This window comes from Podarcis muralis, chromosome 4 (assembly GCF_964188315.1).
Source record: "Podarcis muralis chromosome 4, rPodMur119.hap1.1, whole genome shotgun sequence".
In the NCBI taxonomy this organism is placed as follows: Eukaryota; Metazoa; Chordata; class Lepidosauria; order Squamata; family Lacertidae; genus Podarcis; species Podarcis muralis.
In genome coordinates, this window is record NC_135658.1 from 41,259,346 (window position 1) to 41,286,345 (window position 27,000).

At 40.0% G+C, this 27,000-nt stretch overlaps 1 protein-coding gene across 4 annotated transcripts in view; it reads left to right on the forward strand.

The window, feature by feature from the left end:
• EPHA6 (EPH receptor A6) overlaps positions 1-20,458 on the forward strand; it is a 365,265-nt gene extending 344,807 nt beyond the window's left edge. For all 4 annotated transcript variants that reach the window (XM_077927237.1, XM_028726795.2, XM_028726794.2 and 1 more), the window contains 4 exons: positions 8,280-8,429; positions 11,604-11,797; positions 13,118-13,267; positions 14,129-20,458. In XM_077927237.1, coding sequence (XP_077783363.1) covers positions 8,280-8,429; positions 11,604-11,797; positions 13,118-13,267; positions 14,129-14,243 — 609 coding nt within the window. In that variant the 3' untranslated portion in view covers positions 14,244-20,458. The remainder of the gene's footprint in view (positions 1-8,279; positions 8,430-11,603; positions 11,798-13,117; positions 13,268-14,128) is intronic.
• The last annotated feature ends 6,542 nt before the right edge of the window (positions 20,459-27,000 follow it).

Below are 27,000 nucleotides of genomic sequence, written 5' to 3' on the forward strand. Positions count from 1 at the left end.
GATCTAGAGGTCACGCCTGCTGGGAAGAGCATTCCCTGAGTGGGAGGTAGCATTCGGTGCTGCAGGGAATCAGCAAACGTTTCCCACCACCCACCCTGCCAGCAGGATCTGTTCACAGGATAAAAAGCCTTTTCACCCACAGATGGCAAAGTCTGAATCTAATCCCAAATCCAAACCAGTCTGGAAGGTAATAGAGGGTCGAGGCTCTGAAGGGTTTAAATGTTTAGGTCTGACGCCTTGCACTCGATCCAAAAGCTAATAAGCAACCAGTGCAGCCACTAAATGATCAACAATGCGCATCCCACATGTGTTGGACTGGAACCTGGAGATCAGGGTTAAAATCCCCACTTGGGCATGAAGCTCACTAGGTGAACTTGGGCCAGGCACTCTTTCTTAGCCCAACCTACCTCATTGGGATGTTGTGAGGATATAGTGAGGAGGGAAACATGTAGATGACCATATCATAGACCAGGGCTGTTTTTTCAGCCGGACCTCAGTTCCGGCACCTCTCAGGTGGGAACCATTGCCATTCTCTTATAGAACAAGGGAGATGTTCGTGGTGAGTTCCAGTACCTCTTTTTCTATAAAAATTGCACTGTCATAGACCATAATCATTTGTCCATCCGGACCAGTACTGCCTGACAAAAAAACTCTCTAAGGTTTCCAGCAGGGGTTATTCCCGTCACCTTTTACCAGGTTCTTTTTAACTCAAGATGTCATTGACCTTGGGGCCTTCTGTAGGCAAAGTATATATTCAGTCACTGAACTGGGGTCTATTATGGTAGTGGTTTTCAACCAGTGTGCCGTGGCACCCTGGGGTGGCTTGAATGATGGTCAGGGGTGCCACGAGCGACACTGGCCTCTGTCCTTTTTTCCTTCCCTCTCTCCTCTGATGCCTTCTTGCATCTCTGCCTCCCAAAGGCTTGCACAGCTGTTTGTTGCAACAGCCCTGGCTACAAGCTCAGCAGGTGAATGGTGCCTCTGGGGCTGGTCAGAAGGTGCTGGCTGCCAGGAACTGAGGTGGCCTTGGAGTAAACAAGCAAGCAGGCGAGGGAGCCCAGCCAGTCAGTCCACCAGCCCTTGCTGTTGGGAATGGACAGACAAGTCCCAGGTCCCTGTGAGGCAGTGTAAGGAGGCACTTCTCTTTGGGGCAGCGGGGGCAGCTCAGAGACCAGGGGCTGTGTGGGAAAATGATTGCTTGTACATGAGAGCATGAGCAAGGTTCTTATTGTTACAGGGTGATTTCATAGCTAGAAGCATCCTTGGAGCATGAACAGCGCGTGAACAGCTCGTGCTGTCCTATGATTGGCTAATGTGGCATGGCCTGATGCTCGCATAAGTCTAGTGCGAAGGTCCTTATCTGCTTGCTAGAACAAATTGTTGGCTTGTACTTTGTATCTTTCTGATTTCACACAATAAAAGCTGTGCTGCTTTAGCCCTAGGGGCAGCCATATTTCGGAACCTATTAAGGTGTGAGACTGATTTTTCTTTGGATGTCGAGCTGCAACTCGACAATTGGGAGACTGATTTTTCCCTGGATGCCGAGCTGTAACTCGACAGGGCTGCAGCAGCTGCTGCCTGGAGGATGCCCAAGGAGAGGGGAGAGGGGAGGAGGCTGAAGGAACACTCCACAAGGGAGGATATTCAAAAAAGAGTGAGAGGCTGCCAGCTTATCAGGCAAGTGGTGACATAACTGGGCTCCTGAGCCCCACAGGGGTGCCGCAGAAGGAATGTAGTTGGTCAAGGGAGCCAAGGACTCAAAAAGGTTGAAAATCTCTGTATTATGGTATTCATTATGCCTCTCAACACCATTTGCTGGGAATCACAGGTGAGGAAAGTGCTATTGTGCTCATGTCCAGCTTGCAGGCTTCCCATAAGTATGTGGTTAGCCTCTGTGACAGGGGGCCGTGAGTGCTTTGGCACCCACAATAATATATCTGTGGGGCTGGGCCCCCACAAAGTCAGTGGACAAAGTTTAAGCCCTTCAATGCAGGCACCCACAATCTTCAGTGTGAGGTGGCACCTATGCTCTGTGTGAACAGGAGGCATGGTTAGATGGGCCATTAGCCTGATCCTGCAAGCTCATCTTAGGTTCTTATGCTCTTTTCCCATGAGCAAGAGACAGGTGCCTTTGGAGAAACAGCCTTGCAGTATTCATGCTTAGCAGATATTATGGGGATACAAAATCTGACACACAAGCCTCTGAAATCCAGCAAGCTCTCTTAGCAGTGCAAAAATTTTTCCCTGTGCATTCCTAGCAGCTACTAAATCATATATTTTTGTAATACCCCTCCTACCACCCACAAAAAAATCCATATGTTCTATGCATTACAGTACATTCTATATGGCTGAGGACAGATATATTTTAAGGGCTTCTTACTACAGCCACCTGCCTTATCTGTGCTAGTCCCATTCACTTGCAGCCTCTAATATGCCTAGAAGGGAAGGCAATTCCTTCACAAAGAAAGGGAAAGGTGGCATATAAATGGCATACAGTCAGAAACATGACTGTTGTGAAATGAAATCATTTCTTCTTTATTTTTTTAAAAAAATCCTTGTAATAGTAAATTATTTAGTTGAATGGATAAAAAGAAAGAGAAATAACCAGGGCTACAGCACATATCAAAAAAGAAAAGAAAGCATTACATAGGTCTGTTTATCTCTGTTCTCATGCTAAATACTATTTCAGTTTTACTTTTCTGATGAGAATGTTCCACAATACATTGTTAAAGTAGCACCTAATAGGTTATAGAATATAAACATAAACATCTCATGAGCAAGATATGCTGATGACATACTAATGTGTCATTGTCATCGTTATCATCACCCCAGATGATGATGATTTAATATGATGTATGGTCAGGGACTGATGACCTGATGATATATTGTTCAAAGAATTATACATGTATATAAAACTGGAAAGAGACTTGGCTGATTTATAGGATGAAAGGTCCCTTGATTCTATATCTAGGGTATGCTTATATATTACACAGTCCCAAGGTGCTGGAAAATGTTTTAGAGGCCTGTCCAGTACTGTAGCAAGTTGCATTGTATGAACTGGATTCTAAGATGCTGTAAATCAGACCAATCTCTACAGACCTCTGCAGCACACATTAATTTAGCAGCAGCCAACATAACTGAATACAACAGTATTCATTAAAAAAAGATAAAAGAGCACAGATAAAGAGTTACCCTGAAAGTGTCTCCTATTCAAATACCTGAAACTGATACAGTTCTACAGTATTATTTAATCCCAATTTTGTCCACATTTCCATGCCAAAATTTTCATGATATGAGTAGGTAGCCATGTTGGTCTGACGCAGTCTAAATAAATAAATAAATAAATTGTCCCTTAGCACCTTAGAGACCAACTAAGCTTGTTCTGGGTACAGTGGTACCTCTGGATGTGAACGGGATCCGTTCCGGAGCCCCGTTCGCATCCTGAAGTGAACGTAAGATGTGACTGCGCGTCTGCGTGTGCGTGGGTCACGTTTCGCTGCTTCTGCACATGCACGTAACATCATTTTGAGCGTCTGTGCATGCGTGAGCGGTGAAACCTGGAAGTAAAACGCTCCATTACTTCCGAGTCACCACAGAGCGCAACCCGAAAATATTTAAGCTGAAGCGTATTCATCCCGAGGTATGACTGTATAAGCTTAGTTGGGTCTCTAAGGTGCTACTGGACATTTTTTTTTTTCATGATATGGTCACTCTATGATTAAACAATTTGCCAGTGATATTTTTGAGTGAACTACAGTATTTGCCCCTTTGTATATAGAAAGCGGGTGGCGCTGTGGGTAAAAGCCTCAGCGCCTAGGGCTTGCCGATCGAAAGGTCGGCGGTTCGAATCCCCGTGGCGGGGTGCGCTCCCGTTGTTCGGTCCCAGCGCCTGCCAACCTAGCAGTTCAAAAGCACCCCCGGGTGCAAGTAGATAAATAGGGACCGCTTACTAGCGGGAAGGTAAACGGCGTTCCGTGTGCGGCTCTGGCTTGCCAGAGCAGCGATGTCACGCTGGCCACGTGACCCGGAAGTGTCTCCGGACAGCACTGGCCCCCGGCCTCTTGAGTGAGATGGGCGCACAACCCTAGAGTCTGTCAAGACTGGCCCGTACGGGCAGGGGTACCTTTACCTTTACCTTTATATAGAAAGCATCAATGTCTGTGGCTCAGTGAGCTAGAAGTAAGATAAATTTATATACGTCTCTAGCTATGTTGATGTGCCATACAAAATAGAGACATGAAACTCTTTTGAGGCTTTGGTATAGTCTGTCATTCCATCGTCTTAGACAGTTCACCGATCTAAACAATTAACTCTAAGAGGCAGTTAGCAATTATAAGCATCTGGGATGAGTGTTAATCTCCTTTAGGGGACTGAAGCTGATTTTTCCAGGCTGCATCTGGTAGAGTGTGCAGAAGGAACAGGAAAGAGGTAGATCTGGATGTTGAAGGTGAATCTGGCACCGTCTGGTGCAAAAACCAAGAATAAGGATAGTTTTCACCTGCTTCCTATACTTAGCTTTGCTGTGTCCCATTCACAATCTGTTGACTGAGGGAAGAACATCCTGCTAGGCTGCCTGTGGTTTACAGTTCTATTCCTATTACTGATTCTCACTGGCTCAGGATTTTCTTAGGTAGACCAAAGTTGTAGTAATGGCCTGAGACACTTCGTTTTTATCCTTGGCATGCCCTTTGTGTGACAACTCTGAAAAATGGCTGAGGACCACAATACCTCAAGGACCACCTCTCCCCATATAAACCGACCTGGACTCTGCGACCATCATCTGAGGCCTTTCTTTGTGTGCCTCCTCCACAAGAGGTCTGGAGAGCTGCAACACAAGAATGGGTCTTTTCTGCCGTGGCTCCCCATTTGTGGAATGCTCTCCCCAGGAAGGTTCGTTTAGTGCCTTCATTATACATCTTTAGGCACCAGGTGAGAATGTTCCACTTCAACCAGTCCTTTCGGTGATTAATATTCTATGACCTTTTAGTTTTAACTATCTAGTGCTTTTTTCCTGTATTTTTATCTTGGGAACTGCCCTGAGATCTCTGGATGAAGGGCGGCTTATAAATTTAATTAACAGTAATAACAGTGGACTATGTGGCAGTGCTGCTAACCATCTCTCAGAAGTCACAACTTGTAAGGCTTGATATGGTAATATTGCATTTTATTTTCATTTTTTTCCTCCACCTTTCTCAACATATTTAAATTTTAATATAATATTGAGAAAGATGGAGGAAAAAATGAAAATGAAATGCAAGATAGGGCACAACAGAATGGTTCTCCATCTGTTTCCCAGAATTGCAGACCTGCGAGCAGCCTATATTCTTGCTGCTCTACATCTCCCCATCATATATCAATCACTTACCTTTGATACTATTGCCATTTGCTTCATGCTTGCTACATTTGCGCTAAAGTCCGGACAGCTCGCATACTCTGTTGACATGTAATGGCCATTAGAATCACTGAGCATGTTCACTGATTGTCCAGTATCTCCCAAAACAGATGGATCCCAACCCAACCCAGTTCAGTGATATTAGTAGATGTTGTAGCAGAAAACCTAGTAGCAGTTGGTAGGGCGGCGTTGATCACCTGGCTTCACCAGCATGGAGATCGCCACTGGTAACCAAGAAGGGGAGGGGTAAGGCAGCGGGGAGGTTGGTGTGCTGTAGGAGCATCAGATGCCTGGTAAGTGATGTAACCCCCATCCTGCCACCTCCTACTGGCCATAGCTGTTAGCCACTGGGTAGCTGCAGATATGTGGAGCATGGTCTCAGCCTTCCTATTTCAAATGTGATAATGCTGCAGGTTAGAGAGCTACAATTTGGGTTTATAGAGAGTTGGACTATGAGAACCAGGAAAACTTTGATTTCAGTCATATGGGTCCTGCTGAAACAATATGCTGCTCTGCTTGAGTGATCTGGCACTCCACTTACTCATTAGATAAGGAGTTTGTGGCAGCACATAGTGGCATCTTGTCTCTGAGCTGCAATCAAGAATAATTCAGGAGGCAGCAGATGAAAACAGACTACATCATAAGCATTTGAATAGTACCATTACTGCTGTGTTATAACAGGAAAGCAAAATTAGCATTTCCCCAAGTTCATTATAAATTTAAGAAATGAGGTAAAATGCAGCATGGCTTCAGAAGGCAAGAGGGGAAATGCTTGCTCATATGAAGTTTTACCATAGGAGGATAGTGACAGTTTTGATCGATTGGCTGTAGAAATTACATGTTGATAACAATGGATATTTATTTTAATTTGGTGATGGAGCACATTATATACAATAGAGTTTAATAAATATTTTTAATATGAGTATTATCAGAAAGAAGATGCCCAGCAGGGCTAGAGTTTTTTATTACTTTGATCGAGTGCTGGAAATATTATTTTAGCTGTGCAGAAGCAAATGTGCCCTTCTATTATTCATGAACAGATCTTATTTAGTTTCAGCCTTTCACTTTTCTATACAAAAAGTGTAAAAGATTTTTTACATTAAAATATACTTTACAAAAGTAATTAAGTAATGAAGTTTCCCATTCCTGTGCATATAATGACTTACACAAGTAATTCATTGTCTGTATGAATATTAACAATATAATTTCCTTTTGCTATTAGCAGTAACATAAGAGATTGTCTTATGTCACGATGCTGAGCATGAAGAGATGCACCTTTATGAATTTTGTTAATTCTGTTTTGCCATTCCTTTTTCTGTTTTTTTTCCTAATATACAGGAACATTGGTATGTACTTTATTGAGAATAATCTAGGCAGACATTCTTCAGAATGATCAAGTAGGTTGCTTGCCTTGATTGGAAATGCTACTGCAATTCTGAATTGGAAATTAAGCACATCCTTAAACAGAATCAGAAAAACACATGAAGCAGACATTGATGTAGATGTAGAAAACGTATTCACCATCCTTCCAATGCACTTGCATCACTCAGGATGGCTGACAAGAATTAAACATAAAACAATTCCATAAAAGCCATAAAAACCGCAGCAGATCAAAGCATTCTAAAAATGAGGGTCTGCTGCAGAAAAATCATCTGCCTAGCAAGATAAATGCTCACTGGAACAGGAAAGTTTTAACTAGTCAGTGAAAAACAATAAGAGAGTGGGGCAAAGGATTAGAATACTAGGGAGAGCTATCTGAATTAGTCCAATGTCCGATCTAGTTCAGCATCATGGTCTCGCAGTTGCCAACCAGATACCTCCCCTTTAGGCTTTAAAAAAAATATTTTTTGTACTTCTGAAAACCTTGGGGTTCCAAAAGTCTTCTAATGTCTCCCTCTTGGGCATGGAATCTGCCATGTTGGTGGCATAAGCTTTAATGTACTAGAGACCACTTTGTCAGGTGTGTGTACGCTCCTCCAAGCAGTCTTACTCCACAATAAATCTGCAAGTGCTAACTGTGTCTGATCAGAAGTATGTCCTATGGAATTTAATGTAAGGTTACCAGATGTTTTTTCAAGGAATCCAGGGACACTTCATTGAAATGAGTCGGAATGATAGGATTTTGTCAGGGGACTGATTTGTAAATCTGGGGACTGTCCCTGGGAAGCGGGGACGTCTGATAACCTTAATTTAATGTGGTTCTTAATTCCAAATAAGTAGTGTTGAGGTTGCAGCTGAAGATGCTACAGGACCCCCTGTTTTTGATGCAGCAGATTAATATAACTCCTTCTTTTTCTAAATTAACCAAATTTCCATCTTGTAGTACATGCACACATACATATGTATGTATATACATGTTTTGCATATTTACACACACACATACACACACACCCCTATGATTTTAAGATGCAAAATATGCCAGTCGTTTCAGGATAAACCTATACTGCACACATCAATTTCAATGAGATTTCTGCTTATGTGTGCAAAACCACAGCTTGTTTATAACCTACCAAGGGATTTTGGAATATATTAAAAATGAAACCTTAATAATGATAAATGTTAAAGGAAATAATAATTTCCACCCTGTTCAATTGGCTTTGTGTGCTTTGTTTCTGCAGTTATTCTCATTATATTTGATGAGCTTTCAGATATAGCTTAGAAGTTATTAAAGATGCCACAAGATGTGGTCTGATTAATTATATGAATGTTAAAGAACATAAAATGCTCTAATTGTGATACTATTCAAGCAGTCTCAAATTAGTAACTGAGATTTCAGGGGAAAGCTGGTATTTCTGTCAACGGCCAAATAGATATTAGATTATTCATTAAAGAACAGAATGCCTGTTCTCAGAACTATATCTTGATAATTTTTCAATGTGTTTTCCAGGGTGGAAAAATTCCCATAAGATGGACAGCCCCTGAAGCAATAGCCTACAGGAAGTTCTCTTCTGCAAGTGACACATGGAGTTATGGGATTGTCATGTGGGAAGTAATGTCATATGGAGAGAGGCCATATTGGGAGATGTCTAACCAGGATGTAAGTATTTTCTGGCAAAATTAGTTTATATAAATGTTCTTGAAAGTGGCAATGCTTACCGCATTGATATTGGATTCAGGGCCAGCTCACCCATGTGGCAGGGTGAGACAGCTGCCTCTAGCGACGGATGTGGACCCCCTGGGAGGAGTGGCAGATGCTGCCTGTGCTTCCCCTTCCTCCATCATCACCACCTTTTCTCATTCTGATGCTGATCTTCACTTTTCCCTTCTATTCCAAGGCTGATCTTCACTCTCCCCTTTGATTTCCAGGCTGAGCTTCACTTTCCCCTTTCATTCTGATGCTGATTTTCACTCCCCACCCCATCTCAGCTGGGGGGGGGGGCATTTTGTGTTTCACCTAAGATGCCAAAATATCTTGGGCTGGTCCTGATTAGATTGAATACATTCTAAGTAAAGCCTTTGGTATGTCTAACTAGGAATAACCCTATTACTGTCAGTGGGGCTATTATTGATTGATTATTGAGCACGCACAACCCTATGTTGGATTGTGGCCATTTTACATGATTGTGCAGGCATTTGCAGAACTGTCGCTCCTAGCAGAATGGAAAATTAGCTCATCTCTGTGATGAAATAATCAAGGGTCTGGAAACCAAACCTTATGAGGAATGTTTGAGGGAGTTGGGTATGTTTTGCCTGGAAAAGAGGACACTGATGATGATGATGATGACAACAACAACTTTATTTATACCCCGCCCATCTGACTGGGTTTCCCCAGCCACTCTGAGCGGCTTCCAACAAAAGATTAAAAATTTCCCTAAACAGGGCTGCTTTCAGATGTCTTGTAAACATCAGATAGTTGTTTATTTCTTTGACATCTGATGGGAGGGTGTTCCACAGGGCGGGTGCCACTGAGAGGAGATATAGCCATCTTCAAATATCTAAAGGGCTGTTGAATGGAAGATGGAGCAAGCTTGTTTTCTCCTGCTCCAGAGTAACAAGAAGTTACAAGAAAGGAGATTCCGACTAAACATCAGGAAGAAATTCCTGACAAAAAGAGCTGTTCAACAGTGGAATGGACTCCCTCAGAAGATGGTGCACTCCCCTTCAAGGGAGGTTTTTAAGCAGAGGTTGGGCAGCAACCTGTCATGGGTGCTTTAGCTGAGATTCCTGGATAGCAGGTTATTGGACCCTCAGGGTCCCTTCCAACTCTACAATCCTATGATTCTATGAAATGAAAAGGAACCCAGAAGAAAACATATGGCATAATTCTATAACTTAACTTGGTTACATTGTCTTTACTGGTTCTGTCTCCTTTTTGGCCCACAATTTCCTTTGTACAGACTCATACCCACTTTTCCTCATGTTAAAAGAAATCAATAAAACACCTTTATTCATTCTGCACAGATGGTAGATATAAAGCAGGGCTGAGACATAACAGGGCCAAATGTAGCCCTCTATATCCAGCCCTCAAAATTCTCCCCAGACTGTTACACCCCTCATTAGACCAGATCTATGCTCTTCTCAAATGCTTTTGCCTGGTTGGAATGTGCTCTTCCACACCCTAGCCCAGATGAAGAGGGTTGGGATTGTAGAAACCTCTGACTGTTGAATAGCTGGAATGTAGTATCCTGAGCAAAGATAAGAGTCCCCTCTGCCACACTCACTTTTACCCCAGGCCATGCCCACCACTTCATGATGCCTGTGGAAGCTTGCCTACAAGGGAATGAGGCCCTCAGGCTGAAAGAGATTCCCCACGCCAATATAGTAGTTGTAGTAGCATTTTTTTTATATTTCTTACCTGGCCCTCAACAGCTGTCCCAGGGCAGGATGTAACAATAGAAAAACACAACATACTGAAGTCAGTTAAAACAATTTACAGTCAGAAAGGGTAGATCCTAAAATATATGTGTATCCTAGGTGGCAAAAGCTAGGGTAAAGAGGAGTGTCTTCAGTGTAGGACAAAAGCTATACAATGAAACATTCCACCCACGAAGTCTGCATATAACACCATAATTAAGCAACTAAAATGAGTGTGATGTTATCTTAAATCCTTGGAATTCATAGGCACATAAATTGAGCTTGAATGTTGAATCTCAGTATCTTAAAGCAAAGTAATTCTAGCCTAGGTGTCTGAACTTGGATTTTAGATTATATTTAATTCACAGAGGCTTGAAAATATAGAGCATAAATTTTACATATTAATACAGTGATTGATTTTTTTAATATTCACTTTATTACTCTGGTATAAGAAATGTTACTTGCTCAAGTAGATAACTATATTATTATTGTATTCACTCAAAGCTGTGGTAGTCTTGATTAATGCATACTTAGGCTGTGTGGCAGATACTAGAGGTGTCCATTAATTGTGGGTGTTGCATTATCTTTCATATCTTATTGGTTAATTAATAAACATTAGCTAGGCTTTTGAACTTCCTGTGGAAATTAGCAAGCTGCTGAACAGACTGAACTGAGAGATTAGGTTTGGGACACTGTAAAATTCAGTGAATGTGTAATATAAAGGAGGTGTGAGTGAGTTCTCCTGTCACAAGCCTATTCACTTGAGGGAGTTTGACCACCTCCTTTTATATAGGTTCTTGCAAATTCTGACTATAAATTCTGCTTCTCTGGACTTTACTATGGTATAGGTTTACAAAAGTATGTGGGATATGGATAGAGGGGTGTTTTTTTCTCCTCTCATAATACTAGAATTCTTCTGTAACATTTTCTTGTGGAAATGCCAGATCTTCCTCAGAAGAACATTCCTCCAGCGGCTTGACAGTTGCAGTATCTTAAGAGGCATGCAGTTTGGAAGGTTTTGGTCTGCCATCTTGATTCTAAATGCCATCGAATGGTATTCAGACACTGGTGAAAACAGGCTCCATCATATCAGGAAGCATCAATTTTTGGAGATGTCCAAATGTGCAGAACCCAATTTTCAAAAAATGATAGTAGATGATTATGATGATTAGCATTCAGAACATCTTATAGGAGGGCTTCTGTCATCTCATCTAAAATAGCTTATTAATTACTTCAGCTTATGCATAGGAAAAACTGTGACATTAGGACCTTTTGCAGACCATTTAGCTTCCATGTCTATTCACACCAGAGTGTGGGACACTGGCTACTGGCTCTGTTTTATTGGCATAGCTTGCATATGGAAATGTCAAGTAATATGAACTTGCCTTCTGTCCCCTATCCCTCTTTTTCTATTTAGGTCATCCTATCCATAGAAGAAGGCTACAGGCTTCCAGCTCCCATGGGCTGCCCAGCTTCTCTCCACCAACTAATGCTTCATTGCTGGCAAAAGGAGAGAAACCACCGGCCAAAGTTCACCGACATTGTCAGCTTCCTAGACAAATTGATACGCAACCCCAGCTCTCTTCATACCCTGGTGGAGGATGTACTTGTGTAAGATGCAGATCAGTGTGCTCTTCCTGTGTGTATTACAGTCCCTAGACAGCACCATGCTAGTCACAGAATTTGTCAAAATAAAGTTTTCAGTATAAAAGTGATCAATTTCCCCATTCATGTGTGACGTTCTAACTTTTCTTTCTTCATCTTGCCCTAGATCACATGCATAAAAGCCAGTTCAGGTGTTAAACCTCTTTTCCACCTGATGGGTTTAAATTCTTTCCAGGGATACATTCACATTGGGAACAGTGATGTGGAATGAAGTATCTCCATGAATACAGCTGCATCTACTTGACAGTGATTTCTGTAATCACAACAGCTGGAAAAAGTGCTGCTGTGATTGAGGAAATTGCCACAAGGAATATCATTAGGTTAACGCAGATAATTTGGCAGACATGTATGCAGCAAATATCACATTTTGATCTGTATTTGTTCAGTCCCAAAGAATATCCTAATATATATATATATATATATATATATGCTTTCGTAGATTTTCACGGGTACAGGAATGCAGGTTTTGGTGTCCTCGGGTGTCTTCCCGTGTAAAAGTTGGGGTGTCTAGGCGACGTTTCGACGAGGTCTCACTCGTCATCTTCAGGCTGGAGCTTTCGGCTTCTTGTTACTGGAACAGCCTGAAGATGACGAGTGAGACCTCGTCGAAACGTCGCCTAGACACCCCAACTTTTACACGGGAAGACACCCGAGGACACCAAAACCTGCATATATATATATATATGATCAATCACAATACAAATAATCGAATACTTTAGCAAATACTGAGCAAATAATATCCACAAGTATTTATTTACTTCCAGTCCATTTCACTTTGAAATGTTTTCACCCATAAACCTATTATTTAAATCTGCATTAAAAATATTTTTTATCTAAAAATATAGAGCTGAAAAAATGGATTGGAACATCTGGGAAGTTCAAAAGGCCAATCTGAATATTTGTCTGGGAGAGCAGGTTGGGTCATATTGGAATTATATGCACATAGTTGTGTTCACAGGGTTCCAAATTGTGGGGGTGGACCACAGTTCTGAATTAATTACATGGATAGAGATTTTATACTGTTCTACTGTTGTATTGTTTGAAAAAGAAAGAAAGAAGCTGAAACTAAAAAGCAACCTTTGTTTCTAAAATTATGGTTGATAATTGTGAATTGGACCGTGCTCTTAGATTAGTATCTGAACTTTACTGCTTGGCTGATCTAATTCATTTTTTAGAGTAATTTACACATAAGCTGTCAGCACTCCTTATCATGAATTAAATGAAGTACAGTATTTCATTCTTGCCCCTGTGTTTGTGCTCCTGTAGAATGCCAGATTCACCTGGTGAAGTTCCTGAATACCCTTTCTTTGTATCAGTCAGTGATTGGCTGGACTCAATAAAAATGGGCCAATACAAAAATAACTTCATGGCAGCAGGGTATACAACTATGGATCTTGTTTCAAGAATGAGCATTGAGTAAGTAAACTATTTATACTGCTGTAAAGAAGTGTCTTACTGGGGGTGGAAATGGGTTTGATTCCCTCCTGCTCCTTCAAAAAAATAAACTTCAAACAAACAGACAGGCAAAAAACCCACTTGTTCAAAGAAGGCTTCAGGCCCTTGTGGACAGAAGCAGGAAGTATAACTCAGCGCTATTATTTCTCATCCAGTAGAGCAAAAGTAGTAGAAAGTGCAACTATAGAAGCCATTTGGGGCAGTTTTACCCACTACAAATAAAAAGCCAAGGGCTTCATTACATGTTCATTCTAAACATCTCTTTACACACTTGAAATATACTTGGAGTCGAGAGTGGATTTCATGCTCTTTATTCAGCTCATAGTGGTGAGGAGGAATGGAAGTTCCCCCAGAATGTCTGCTTTATATATGTTATTTACACAATGGGCCCCATGTGATTGGCTAATTCTGGGATTCACCTGTAGGCCAATCAGGTTGCGGATTCACTTCCACCTGGAGCTGGATTGGGTGGCTCCTGTGGACCAATCAGACTGCTGCATTCTGAATCCTTTTGTTCTAGGACCAATCAGACTGCTGCCTTTTGGATCTTATTCAACTCAGAACGTAACACTGTCCAATTTTAATTTACAAGGCATGAAATTGCAGACTTTGTTCACAAATAAATCACTTGCCAGGTCTTAGTTCAATGGGATTCCTGGCTCTTTTAGTTTCAGTTGGAGATGCACCTCTGCTGCTGATCATTTCAGGCATCACACGACATATTGTAATATAGAAAGTCTAAGGCTAATAAGCATATGAAACCATTTGAATTCTGTTTTCTGTACTGCAGGTGTGATTCCTAAACATACTTTTTTCTTACAGTGAAATTAGAAGAATTGGTGTTGTACTTATTGGACACCAGAGACGAATAGTGAGCAGTTTACAGACTTTGCGATTACACATGATGCACATACAGGAGAAAGGATTTCATGTATGAAAGTTCTAGAAGCAACTGTGTTTTGTGCCTCAGCATTTCTAAAATGGAAGATACTCTCAATCCTTCTTTCTGCTCTTCCCAGCTTCAAGAACTGAAACTTCCTATTCATACTATAAACACATAATGTTTATGTTAATACTTCCAACTTGAAAGTTTTAATCACATTGCATAGTTCCTCCCTCAATAAACTGCCAATAACATCCTGGCCCACTGCAAGACTGTTGCTGCACAACGGTGAATAGCTCAGCATGGATGTATAACTTTGTATAACAGTAAAGTATTTGGAAAACTTTCATTGACTTCTGTGAAAGTTAAAGCCTTCTAGGCTTGGAGTGGCTACCTTCTTAATGTGTTAGAGTTTGATGATAGTTTTTTTCCTAAAAAAAAGTAATTGACATTTCTTTTCATGTTTTGTGACCATTAGCTTCCAATATACAATGTGCAATCGAGAAAAAAGAGTTTGACATAAATATTTATTTTATGATAATGGGAAATCCCAGATGTATGGTTTGTGTTGTATTATTTACTTTGTAATAGTTCAATTGCTGGTAGGCTGGTATGGAAGTTGTAAGAATTCTTGGTCAGGATGAACAATGACAACTTACAGTGAATACTTTGTGTGTGTGTGTGTGACCAGGTTGAATTGGATGATTTGCGAGGATGATAGGCCATCACATGCTTGTGAAGTGATGTGTTTAATTAATTAAATTTAATTTGCTTGAAAACTAGGTACCTTTACCCCATGCTTTGCCAACCTGAGGTCCTCCAGGTTTTTGTCTACAACTCTCATCAGTCAGTCTGATTTTTATTGTTTGTAGACAATGGCCACTACAATATAAATCATAACAGCTCCCATTAGCCCCTGTGGCTGATGTGACTTGTAGTCCAAAACTACTGGAGGGCACCAACTTAGCAGAGTCTGTTTTACCCTAGTCTAGAGTAACTAGTAAGATTAATTATTTGCTACTTTTGCTGTTACTCGTTTTTAAATTGTCTGTATATGCCTCGACTGAACTATCCCAGAAAGGTTGTTTTAAGCAACATGCAATACATGATAGTTGTCAGCTATCCTGCATAGTGCAGTTATGCAGGCTTTGTAATTATAAATGTACACTTATGCTGCAAAGCCCCAAGTATTTGCTATATTTGCATAGGAAAATGCTTAACTATAGCAGTTTTATTGTGGCATATTTATTCTTCGATAGGCCAGGCATTTTTTTAATTATAAAAAAAAATGTAAGGGGCCATTTTTTCCAAATATAATTACATGAAAAATGTTATTTTTACTCCCAATACTTTTTCTGTCTTGGGATATTTTCAGTTTTCCCTGCTTTGTCAAGTTTTCCAGCCTGTATGAGTGGAAGAGCATTCAAGTGATGGCATTATTTTCAAATAGTATCATGCTATTGCCCATTAATATCAAGCCCAAGTACTAGGCTGTGCAAGAATGTGACCCAAACTAGGCAGACGAAATAACAGTATCAAGGAATGTCTATTTGAGAGGTAAACCAGGTTGATGAATATGAATTCAAGTAACTAATCAGGTGGTGCTCATTAACTTAGCCATCTTAACTGATACCGTAGATAAGTTAGTCCTTGCAGTTATAAACTTTAATAGCCATACAATAAACATGAAAGGAAATGCTCTAAAATATCTGTACCTCTACAAAACTTTCATAGATCTACTTGGCTACATCATACAAATTCTGCATGGGATATATGCTGCTGCCTACCAGAAATGAGCACATCTGCATGCTCCGAAAGCCATGCACAATTACACATATGCCACCTGTAGGGACAGCACAATGCATTTATACAGTTATGTGAAGCTACACTATACCTGAGCATTTCTGATTTACACTTTAATAATGGATATGGGCAGCACCTAAACTAGGGAGATTTAAGACAAATTGATTACTAGAGTTTCACAATAATTAAAAGCTTACAATTTACTGTCTAAAGGATAGAGATGCTGAAAACGGCATCTTGTGCATGTCAAGCTAACGTCGATAGGAAGATGAGCCTCAAAGGCTGGTCCTTTTGTCTAGTTTCAGTAAACAGTTCTTTTTGGCTCGCCATGCAATTGTTATTTTTATTTTAATCTTGTAGAACTGGATTTCAGTGTAATTTGGCTGTAAGACAGACTACTTTTTAACTTTTTAAGAAGTCCTTCTCAAAAAAAAAAAAAAAGAAACACAGGTTTTTGAAAGGTGTGGAATGAAGTCAATGGATTTTTTTTATTTTAACTGTACCACTGCTTTGGTCATGTACTTAATGGATGCTAATATTTTCAACCTAATTAAGTTTGAATTTATTCCACCATATTCAAGTTGACTTCATGCATGCGGGCCCTCCCCTTCAATGTGTCAGGTTTTGGTTGCAGGATTGGATGTAACTTGGTTCGCTTCATGTATTTCAAAATGATTTGAGGGGGGATGCTTATTTTAATGTTTGTAGGGGGGGGTTGCTCTTTATCTTTTAAGGGAAAAGCAGCCATACAAGTTGTAATTTTTAAAAGTTCAGCCTCATGTTTAGAAACAAGTCTTTCCTTTGCTGTTTAGCTTTTTCACTTGCCTGCCAAACCTTTGGCGCTCAACTTTATGCTAGTTGAATGGGTTTGCCAGCAATCTTTTGAAATCCTGGGACCGTGGACTAGTTTACACAAGCAAGAAGCCATTTTAAAAGCAGATATAAAGGGTTTCTCACCGCAGTGAGCTACTTGTGTGCAGCTGCTCACCACACAGGCCCACCTTGTCACAGCAGTTCTCTTCATGGTTTGTCATAGCATGGTCCACAAAGCAAGCAGCTACACATGGATGGATGGAGCAGTCTCCACACTGCTGATTTTAAAGTGGCCATGAAATGACTGCTTGGTGGGAAAGTCTGTTTGGATGTTTGTGAGGTGCCAAAAGGCACAAATCCCTTTGTTTAGTAACATTGCTATAATTATTTGGGTTTTGTTTGTTTGTTTGTTTTAAGTAGATACCTGTGAATACAACAAATGCTCTTAAAATGCACTCCTTTTTTTTTTTTTTTTACAATTTAATCTCAAATATCTATGAACTGGTGCCCCTACCAATTGCATAGTCATTTCTGTATTCAGCTGGCGTTGCTTGACATTTGAAGGTAACTTGCACAGGTGTGACTGCAACAATAGCCTGCACATTTTTGCTATGCAAGTTCTGTCTTTGAACATCACAAGAAGCACTTCCATCTGAATGCAGAAGTGGATATGTGTTTATCTGGGGACACATCTTGAGGCACAGAGTGGAGGGGCCTTACTTTCAAGTAAATGTGTCTAAAGACATATATCTCTATATAGAGAGATATGTGAGGGAGTAGCAACTATTTGTTTACCAAATGAGTATCTGCAGTCCCTCAACATTTATTAGAACTGTATGGACAAGCCCTTTCTCAAATGTAATTCTCTGTACCCTTTCATTCGTATGGCTGAAAAGATGCATGTTGCATATTCATCAATCTAGTTACAATCTATGGGCAATTTATTTCCAGGTTTATCACTCTATCAAGATATATATTTTCAATAGAAAGGATGGGGGGAATCACAGTGTAAACATTTATTAAATCTATTTTTATAACAATAAGCATTTAAAGAAAATGAAAAGGAATGAAGTTAGTATTGTTTTAGTAACTTACCATGGATAAAATTCTCCTTAATTTTGTTGCAATTGATGAATAGTTTTTAGTTTTTGTTTTGTCTTTTGCTTCTCCTCCTGCTCCCTTGGCTAACTGTGTAACCTTTTCCTTCTAAATTTCTCAATCCAGAATGCAAGTTCAAAGTTTTAGAAGCTGTGTTTTGGGAGGGTAATGGGGCATTTCATAGGTTTGATCTCTGATGGGAAGCCAGTTCTGTAAGTATAAAGTATGATGCAAATTATTTTGAACATTTTCACAAACAAAAACATATGTGGACTTTAAACATGTGTTAAAAACTGTTTCCCTGTTCCACCCCAACTAAAATTTTCCACATATTTAGAATTAAATAGATATGCCAATATTTTCTGATAAATATAAATTAGTCAGTAACAGGAGGAAAACATACTTTGTTAAAAAATACACTGAAAATAAGTATATGATAGAGGTCAGTTTTTTAAAAAAAAAAATAATTTGTGAGTATAAGATACTATTATCCTTTATGAGGGCTGTAGCATGATGGCATAAAGTATAATCAATGAGTAGCAAGGCTCTTTGCTCTAACCAAATCCCTCTGTTAGAGTGTGTGCCAGTGTGTAAGAGAAGGCTTCTACGTTACAGTCAGTTTTTTAAATATTAATGTTTAATATTAATAAATCATTGTATTGGGAAGACAGCATAATTAACAATGTTGGTAAGAAATTCTCACATGTTTTGTTCTCCTTTAACTAGGGACTGCATATTTTCTTTCAGTTAAAAACCCTGTGTTACTATTTTAGAGATCTTGACCGAGACCAAATTTATCTCTGAAGTGCATATTATTATTATTATTATTATTATTATCATCATCATCATTATTAATATCATTATCTAAACTGAGGATTTGCATTTCACCATTTGCTTCTTAGCACATTACCAATTTTTTTGTAAACAGGGGACAATGTCCTTCCCAGTTGGGCTTAATAGTGTCCCCTTCTCTCTGAGCACACACGTAGACATCATGGAAGGCCTATGAAAAATAGGGGATGGGTATATTTTCTATCCAGCCCTCCCTTCTGTTTAGTCAAACTTGGGTAACTTGAGCGCCATAGGAATCTTTCCATGGCCTGCATCGTAGCGTTGAAATACAAAGGCCAAAATTATGTGCCTCATCAGCCCATTTATTTCACGTGGTTTAAGTCAGTGTTGGGTTAAACCCAGGCTTCCTCAACCTCGGCCCTCCAGATGTTTTTGGCCTACAACTCCCATGCTCCCTAGCTAGCAGGACCAGTGGTCAGGGATAATGGGAACTGTAGTCTCAAAACATCTGGAGGGCCGAGGTTGAGGAAGCCTGGGTTAAACCTGTGTTCAGGGAAGGTCTGTAGCACAGAAACATAGCTGAGGTAGCTTAAGCATTGGTTTCATTTTGTCGAAATTCAGTCAGCATCTGATTTATGCAAAGTGTGTCAAAATTGGTCAGCTCTGACCCCCATCAGAGAACTGCATGGCCACCCCATCCTGACTACAAAGAAAGATGTGTTCAAAGTTAATGCAAACTTCTGTTTTATCTTGACAGGGCTGCCATTTTAACCTATTCCCAGGATTATTTCTCCCATCTTCCATAGCATTGTTTTGTACACATGAATACAGATCCAAAAAGGGTGCCCTGTGTGTGAAAACCTTGCTGGATCAGGGTGAATGGATTTAGGCATCCATTGTTTAATTTTCAAAGAAAGAATAGCTGGTTTGTGTCTTTTAAGGCAATGATCCAAAATGCTTATTCTTCAGCAGCTCTTAAATATTCCAGTGTATTTCAATTAAACTTCAGAATGAAGAGTTTGAAGAATGAAGCTTACATCTTAAAGATCACATGCTATATTTTGATCACTACAGGCATTCTGCCTTATCTTAAAATGCAACTTTAAAACTTTTTGCTTTTAATGAGAACTAACCTCATATGCTGGACTGGCACATATTGGAGCTTCCCATTTGCAGGTGCTGAATGGCACTAACTATATTAAAAGAGTATTAAAACTGAATTCCTTTTACAGTAATTTCACTTGATCAGTTTATACAAGTGCTAACCAAATGTTATTCAATCATCAATAGGTAAGACTTACCCATATGCTGAACTACATAATGAGAGTAACAAATATTAAGAGCTGCTAAATATTTTCTAGTGTTCTCAGATGTTGTCTGATAGGAACCTTCCCTTTCCCCTTCACAAAAGACATACAATATATTCCATATGGAAAATATGGAAAAGTAAGTTATATTCAATGTTGCTATTGTATTCCAAGAAACAAATCAGTAATGTTGTCATGCCTTTAAATAAATGACATTAAACACTAGGGAAGTTTTAAATCATGTTTTAATATTAAAAACTGGAACAGTTCATGCGAACAATCTCCCCCCCGTCCCCGCAATGTGCACCATATCTGAGCCTTCCCAGTTCAACTTGTGTTACTGAGACAAGCATACTGCCCACTTTTTATAAATGTATAGAGTTGGTTTTTAAAAAAAAAATGAATCTAACCTCAGGATGTTGAAACTTTTATAATAAAAATATCAATCCACAGTTATATCAAGCTTCCTACTCTACCTTTTTTGTTGCATTCCGTATTTTTATCATTTTGTTGTATTTAAAAGGTAAAGGTAAAGGTACCCCTGCCCGTACAGGCCAGTCTTGACAGACTCTAGGGTTGTGCGCCCATCTCACTCTAGAGGCCGGGGGCCAGCGCTGTCCGGAGACACTTCCGGGTCACGTGGCCAGCGTGACATCGCTGCTCTGGCGAGCCAGAGCCACACACGGAAACGCTGTTTACCTTCCCGCTAGTAAGCGGTCCCTATTTATCTACTTGCACCCGGGGGTGCTTTCGAACTGCTAGGTTGGCAGGCGCTGGGACCGAGCAGCGGGAGCGCACCCCGCCGCGGGGATTCGAACCGCCGACCTTTCGATCGGCAAGCCCTAGGTGCTGAGGCTTTTACCCACAGCGCCACCCGCGTCCCGCATTTTGTTGTATTTACAAAATGGTAATTGGCTTGGGAATCTTCTGTTCAGATTTCCTGTGTGCACATCAAAGCTGTGCTGAGATGTGCAAGTTCCCCGCTCAAGGATTCCACAGCCAGTATGAATGGAAGTTACAAAGTCACTAATGTTTTCATTGTCATTATCAGTTATTTATGATATATGAAACTTACTCATAGTGGAGGGCACCTTCTACCTCTATGTAACAATTGGGCAGGAATCTTGGACTGGAGACACTGTGAGTTCTCCTCGGTTAATGCTAGCAAGTTAGCAGCCTTAAGAAAGGGGTGGGGACTCTGTGGCCCTCCAGATGTTGTTAGACTACAGCTTTCACCTTCCCTGACTCTTGGTAATGCTGGCTGGAGCTAATGGGGTTGGGAGTCAGTAACATCTGAAAGGCCACAGGTTGCCCATCCATGCCTAAAGAGATGCCCCCACATTAGGAGCCTATTGAGCTGTAAATAGGTGTGTGTTATTTGAAGTTAGCTCACAATTACACTAATTATACTCTGTCAATGATAATACTTGTTTTGGAATACCCACTGTAATGTGGCAATGAACACAGGATGCCAGGGACTGAGTTAATAGATGCTGGAAGGGACGTGATTTCAGGGATGAGAAATGGGTGGGATGAAGTCTCCAGCAATTATTCTTCATCCTCTTCAGTAAAACTATTCATGGAAATGTGTTCTTGCTTCCCATTATGGTACAGGGTTGAGCTCATCAGGCTCCTACTTCATTGAGGAACTTCCTGAGTATATGTCTGGGTCCTGGGCCATGACACCCAAAAAATCTCTACCTGAAAATGGCAAGATAGAATTATATAGGAGTGTCTAATGCAAGAGAAGATGCAATCTTATACCACCTCTAATCTATTGTTTCTGTGTCAAGTTTTCCAAAATAAGCGATTCACATTTCTGCTACTTTATCAAGGACCAGCTGACATGTGCTTGGCTCTCCAAAGTCACAAAGCACACGTACTTAGGCAAAAGTATTTGCCTTTCAGCCTACTCACAACCTGATCTTTAATTTATTATAAGGAAATGCTCTCCAGTGACTTCAAGCAGAACTTGTTTGCAAGTAGACATGATCATACGGTTGCAATTAACCACAACTTATATACACAAGTCCTTGACACTGTGGAGTGTTTTTCAAAGCAGATGTACCTAGAATTGAAGTGCTAGTTACTGTTGAAGCAAAAAGTGTGGGTGAGTGGGTGTATTCATGAAAATCTGCCAGGTTACTGTGACTTATTTCTAGAGCACTTAAATGTTTGGTCCCTAATAAGAGACTTTCAAAGTGCAGTTATCATGTATTTCATTACTTTGAAAAAACTTGGCAAAGCAATTCAAGGTCAGGGGGAGAGTCTGTGGCAGAGGAACCACCACTTCCTAAGTCCTGGCAGGCTTGCACAGGTGAATACATAAAGTGAAGAGGAGCATTATCTCCTCATATTTCTTGCGGCGGAAAAGCTTTTCCTAATTTCCCTCCCACTGACTATGACTAGGAGGGATTAACTATGACAGCTCCAGGGCTGGCATAGGTTTGCAGTTATTTTGGCCTGCCAGAAGGTCCAGTATATTCTGGCCTGCCAGAAGGTCCAGTTTGGCCCACCAGGCCCTTTTGCCCAAGTCACTGGTGATGCCAGCTGATGGGCAGGACAGGGGTCTATCCTGCATATGGTGTGCTGCCCTTGTCTCTGTAAAGAACAGGATTGTGCAGCCTAGGCAGCAGGTGATGCCTAGCTCATCAGCTGATGAGTGGAGATTAAATCGCTTTCTCTTCTTCTTTAAGTGGGAGATGTGGAACTACTGCTGCCCAACCACTTAACAGTGAAGCAGAGTAAAGTGCCATTTGAACACTGTGGAACTCTCACTGCAGTAAGGAACGTTTCCAGCAGTGAACCTCTTCATCTCTAACCATAGAGAGGGCATTCCATAGTATCCTATGCCCCCCTTAGCTGCCCTTCCGGGGAGTTTAGAATTGCTCCCTTATTCATTGTCAGGCAGCCCTATGATACTAGTCTTACAAAGTCCCCATTTGGTGGGAGGAACCAATGTCCAAGGGTAAATCCATAGTCCAGTGCTCAATTACAGCTAACTTCTCCTGTATCCAAAATCTTAACACTATTCATTTAGCGGCCTTGGTTGTCAAGTGTTTCAACTGTCTGAGGTTTGGTTTGGTTTTGCTTTTTTGAATAGAGTTACGGCTATGTTTGCATATGCAATCATTACAGTTCTGTGAAGAGCAGCTCCTTTTTGTTTTGAAACAGACACAGACTGGGACGAATAACTGATATCATCATATAATAAACACCTTAAATAATAAAAAGCAGAACCTGATCCCACTTATATGTGCAATTCTTTTAAACATTGGTAGTAGAAGCAAGCTTACAATGTGTTTCAGGGCCATTCTGATAAATAACCCTAATATTCCAATAAAATAGAACCAAACTCTTAGACCTTTAGACTTACAATTAATGTTCAGTATGGTAATTACTTTTTATTAAAAACAACTATTTGCAAGTCCAATATTTTGCCTGATCCTGACTTTTAAGAAATTTACTCCATTTAGGAAATGTGGCTGTCATTCTTCAAAATACAGATTGAAATGGTTCTAATGTTGTTTGTTTTCTTCATTGAGCTTCATCAACACCTGAAATATATGAATATTAAAATAACTTTTTCATTTTTTGTCTTTATGTTCATTTGACTGCTATGCTAAAATAATTTCCTTTACAAGCCCAGTCATAAAATTTGTTAAATGATATGTTTGCAAATTATTTACACAGCAATTAAAATAACAATTTCAAAACACAAGGTACATGGCTTCAAAATGGCAGTAGTATTATACCTAAATATAATAACAATTAATAAACAAACAAACAAATAATTTTTTTACAACTAGTAAGTGGCATCAGCACATACCTATCTTTCCATATCGTTTTCAAAATGTTGTATATTAAACAACTCTTGCTTTTTGCTATTGCTTCTTTCACTTTTATAGTCAACTATAACTGCAACAATTCACAACAACAACAACAACAACAACAACAACAACGTTTCACCCTCATCCAGCAATTTGCTCTGAGTACTCAGAAATTGGGAGAGCTTCACATTTCAAAGAAGAAAGCCAATTTGCATGCACATTCACTGATCATTTCATATGAAACATCTCCTTCAATTGATCTGACTGTGGACATCACACACACACACACACACACACACACACACACACACACTGCTCCTGCTTTTCATATGCATCTGACACCTAAGGAGTTTGAACGGGAAGTTTGTGCTCTTTGACATTAAGCTATGCCCATCATAGATTATGAATATGTATATGTTTGTGTCTTACTGACAATTGCAAGCTAAAGTCACCAGGTTTGAAGAGAAGGGCTACGTGTCAATTTTAGAAATCTGACTTGTTTTCCCCTTGGGTCTGCACCATTGTTTACAGTTATTTCCTTTTACTATACTTCCACTTAGATTTAATTTGCACTTTCCTTTCTTTTCTTAAATTGTAATGCAGGAATAACTGTCCAAAGGAAAGCCTAACATACTGATCGGCAGTCCCAAGGGGAAATGAAGCCATTTTCCTGTTTGAAATTAAAGATGAAGTAATCCACATTTACTTGAGAGGTGTTATTATTTTCCTCATTTGAGATCTACTACTATGATAATATGATGTTCCATGTAAATTTTCATGTGCTGGCATGCCTATAAGTTAGTAGTATAATAAAATGCTCAGCTCTCATAACTAGGGTGTTTTAAGGTGAATTGCATTCATATGCCATCTATTTGCAGAAAGAATATGGGGTTTGGCAAAGCTACATGCTGAGCAACATAATAAGATATTTGTACAACGTACAAGTTACTGATGATTATTGTATTTTATTTTTCTATGATTTCCTAAGAGGCATTATCAGGTCTTACAGATGGAGTAAGACTATTTATTAAGATATTTATTAGCAAATAAAAGTACAGTACTGGTGGTTATTTCTGAGTTGAATTTTTTTCCCATTTCACCTAAATCTTGCAGAATATGATATGTACATGCTAATAAAAGTCCATAAAGGGCCATGAAGAAACCAGCTACATATTGTATCAAATCTCGCCTGCATTAGAGCCAATAGGAACCAAAATAACCTCAAGCAGCAACATTTTAGGACCAGGTGCCAAACCAAGTTCCCAGATAACAGTGTCTCATGTGTCTCTTTATGTGATAGCTGGATAAATGTTTCTCTTAAAAAGCACAGCTAGAGGCCTTTCTCCCCTGTGGTTTATGAGCCTGTCTGTCTTGCATCAAAGCAGGTGAGAGGATATGAACAGTGAGGTCATTAGCTCTGGCTGGTATTGCTCTTGCAGGGGAACAAGCAGGCTCTAGCATGCAGTAGGTCAGATTTTTTCTTCAGCTTTTATCTTGTGAAATAGAGGTGATGACCTCCATTTTTCTCTAGCTTGTTTTAAGACAGTGGTACCCAAACTTTCCCCTCCCCACCATGGACCACTTGAAAATTGCTGAGGGTCTTAGCAGATTACTTAATGATTTTCCTGCCTGTTGCGGCAATTGTAATTCCGTATCATTCATGTTAAGTTGTGGGTGAACATATCAGACGACACAGCGATTCTTCAAACACCTCTTGTTTATTCACAGGCCGGGACAGAACGGAACTGAAGGGTTCAGTCAGCCTGCTTATATAGAGCTCCAGTACAATGTAACTGTAACAATTTTCTAAAACTATCCAATCACTGAACGTCACTTTCGATCCCTTATTTGCATAACTATCTACAGTATCCCCCTGGTGGCCTAGGGTGAGAACTTCAGTACATAAAAATTCAAATTGTAATGCAGTAAGAATATAAGAAATAAAATAAGCTATAAAAATACAATTAAAAATCAATATGAACATTTGATGCCATGGATGTGCATTAAATCCACAGACATGCTGTGGACCACTTGAATGAAGCTTACAGACCACTGATGGTTGACGAACCACAGTTCTGGAACCCCTGTTTTACAAAAAGGGACCAGACGATAAATGTAGTAGTTTGGTTTATTAAATTTGTATATCATTACCCACTAAAGAGAAAGAAAAGAGAGAGTCCCAAAATGATTTAGTAGAGACAGAGGCTGCAGTCCTAAGCATTCTTATTAGGAATACCTTACAGTTAACTTAGAAGGGCTTCCTTCTAAGTCAATCTGTTTAAGACCACACTGCTGGTTCCAGATGTAACTCAGTAATTCATGTATTGGCTATTTATAATTGTGCTGTCACAGCACTTGTCAAAAAAAACAGTTGAAGAGAAACTGGATTCAGAGACAGAACCCTAATGGGCTCTGTTTGCATTATATTTCTGAGCTCAGGAGATTATATTTTTTAAGAATGTAGCCTAATCTGGAATTTTGGATGAAAAAGGAAGCTCCCTACACTTTAATTCAGACTTGTACATGAAGATAATTCTGATAGTCTGCCTGGTATTTCCTAATGTATTTACGTTCCGTAATGTATTTGCAGTACTTTATAGGTTACCTATAACCTGAGCAAATTTGTCCATATTAGGCTTTGCACTTCCACTAAAACTTTTACAACAGTTCTCTTTTATACTACCCATATGAATGTAAAAGCTGAGTCTGGTGAGTCAACACACCGTGGTGCTTAGTTGTTGTTTTTTTACATGGAGGGCAAAGGTCCCTTAGTTCTTGTGGAGAACCTCAGGTCTGAGAACTGAATATGGCCCTCCATGCCTCCCTCTCTTTTCCTCAGGAGGTCTCTTCCCAGGCAACACCTCTCACTTGGTCCACCTTGAGTGTTTTTGCCTCGATGAAATACGTCCTCTGGCAGATCCAGCGAATGATCTTGGGCCAGTCAGCCCCTTTTGGCCTAGGCTGTCTGACGGGCTTCTTATGAGGCTTGGAAACTATGTATGGCCCTTTGAATTTTGTGTAGGGGCAGTGGAGTCTAAATTTAATACACAAATAAAATCAGAACATAAGCTTTGTTAGACCAGAGTCCATTTCATCAGATGCATTATCCTTAGTAAGCCATGACAGTTTATGGCATAATAATAAGCAGGTCATAATACAGCTATCTTT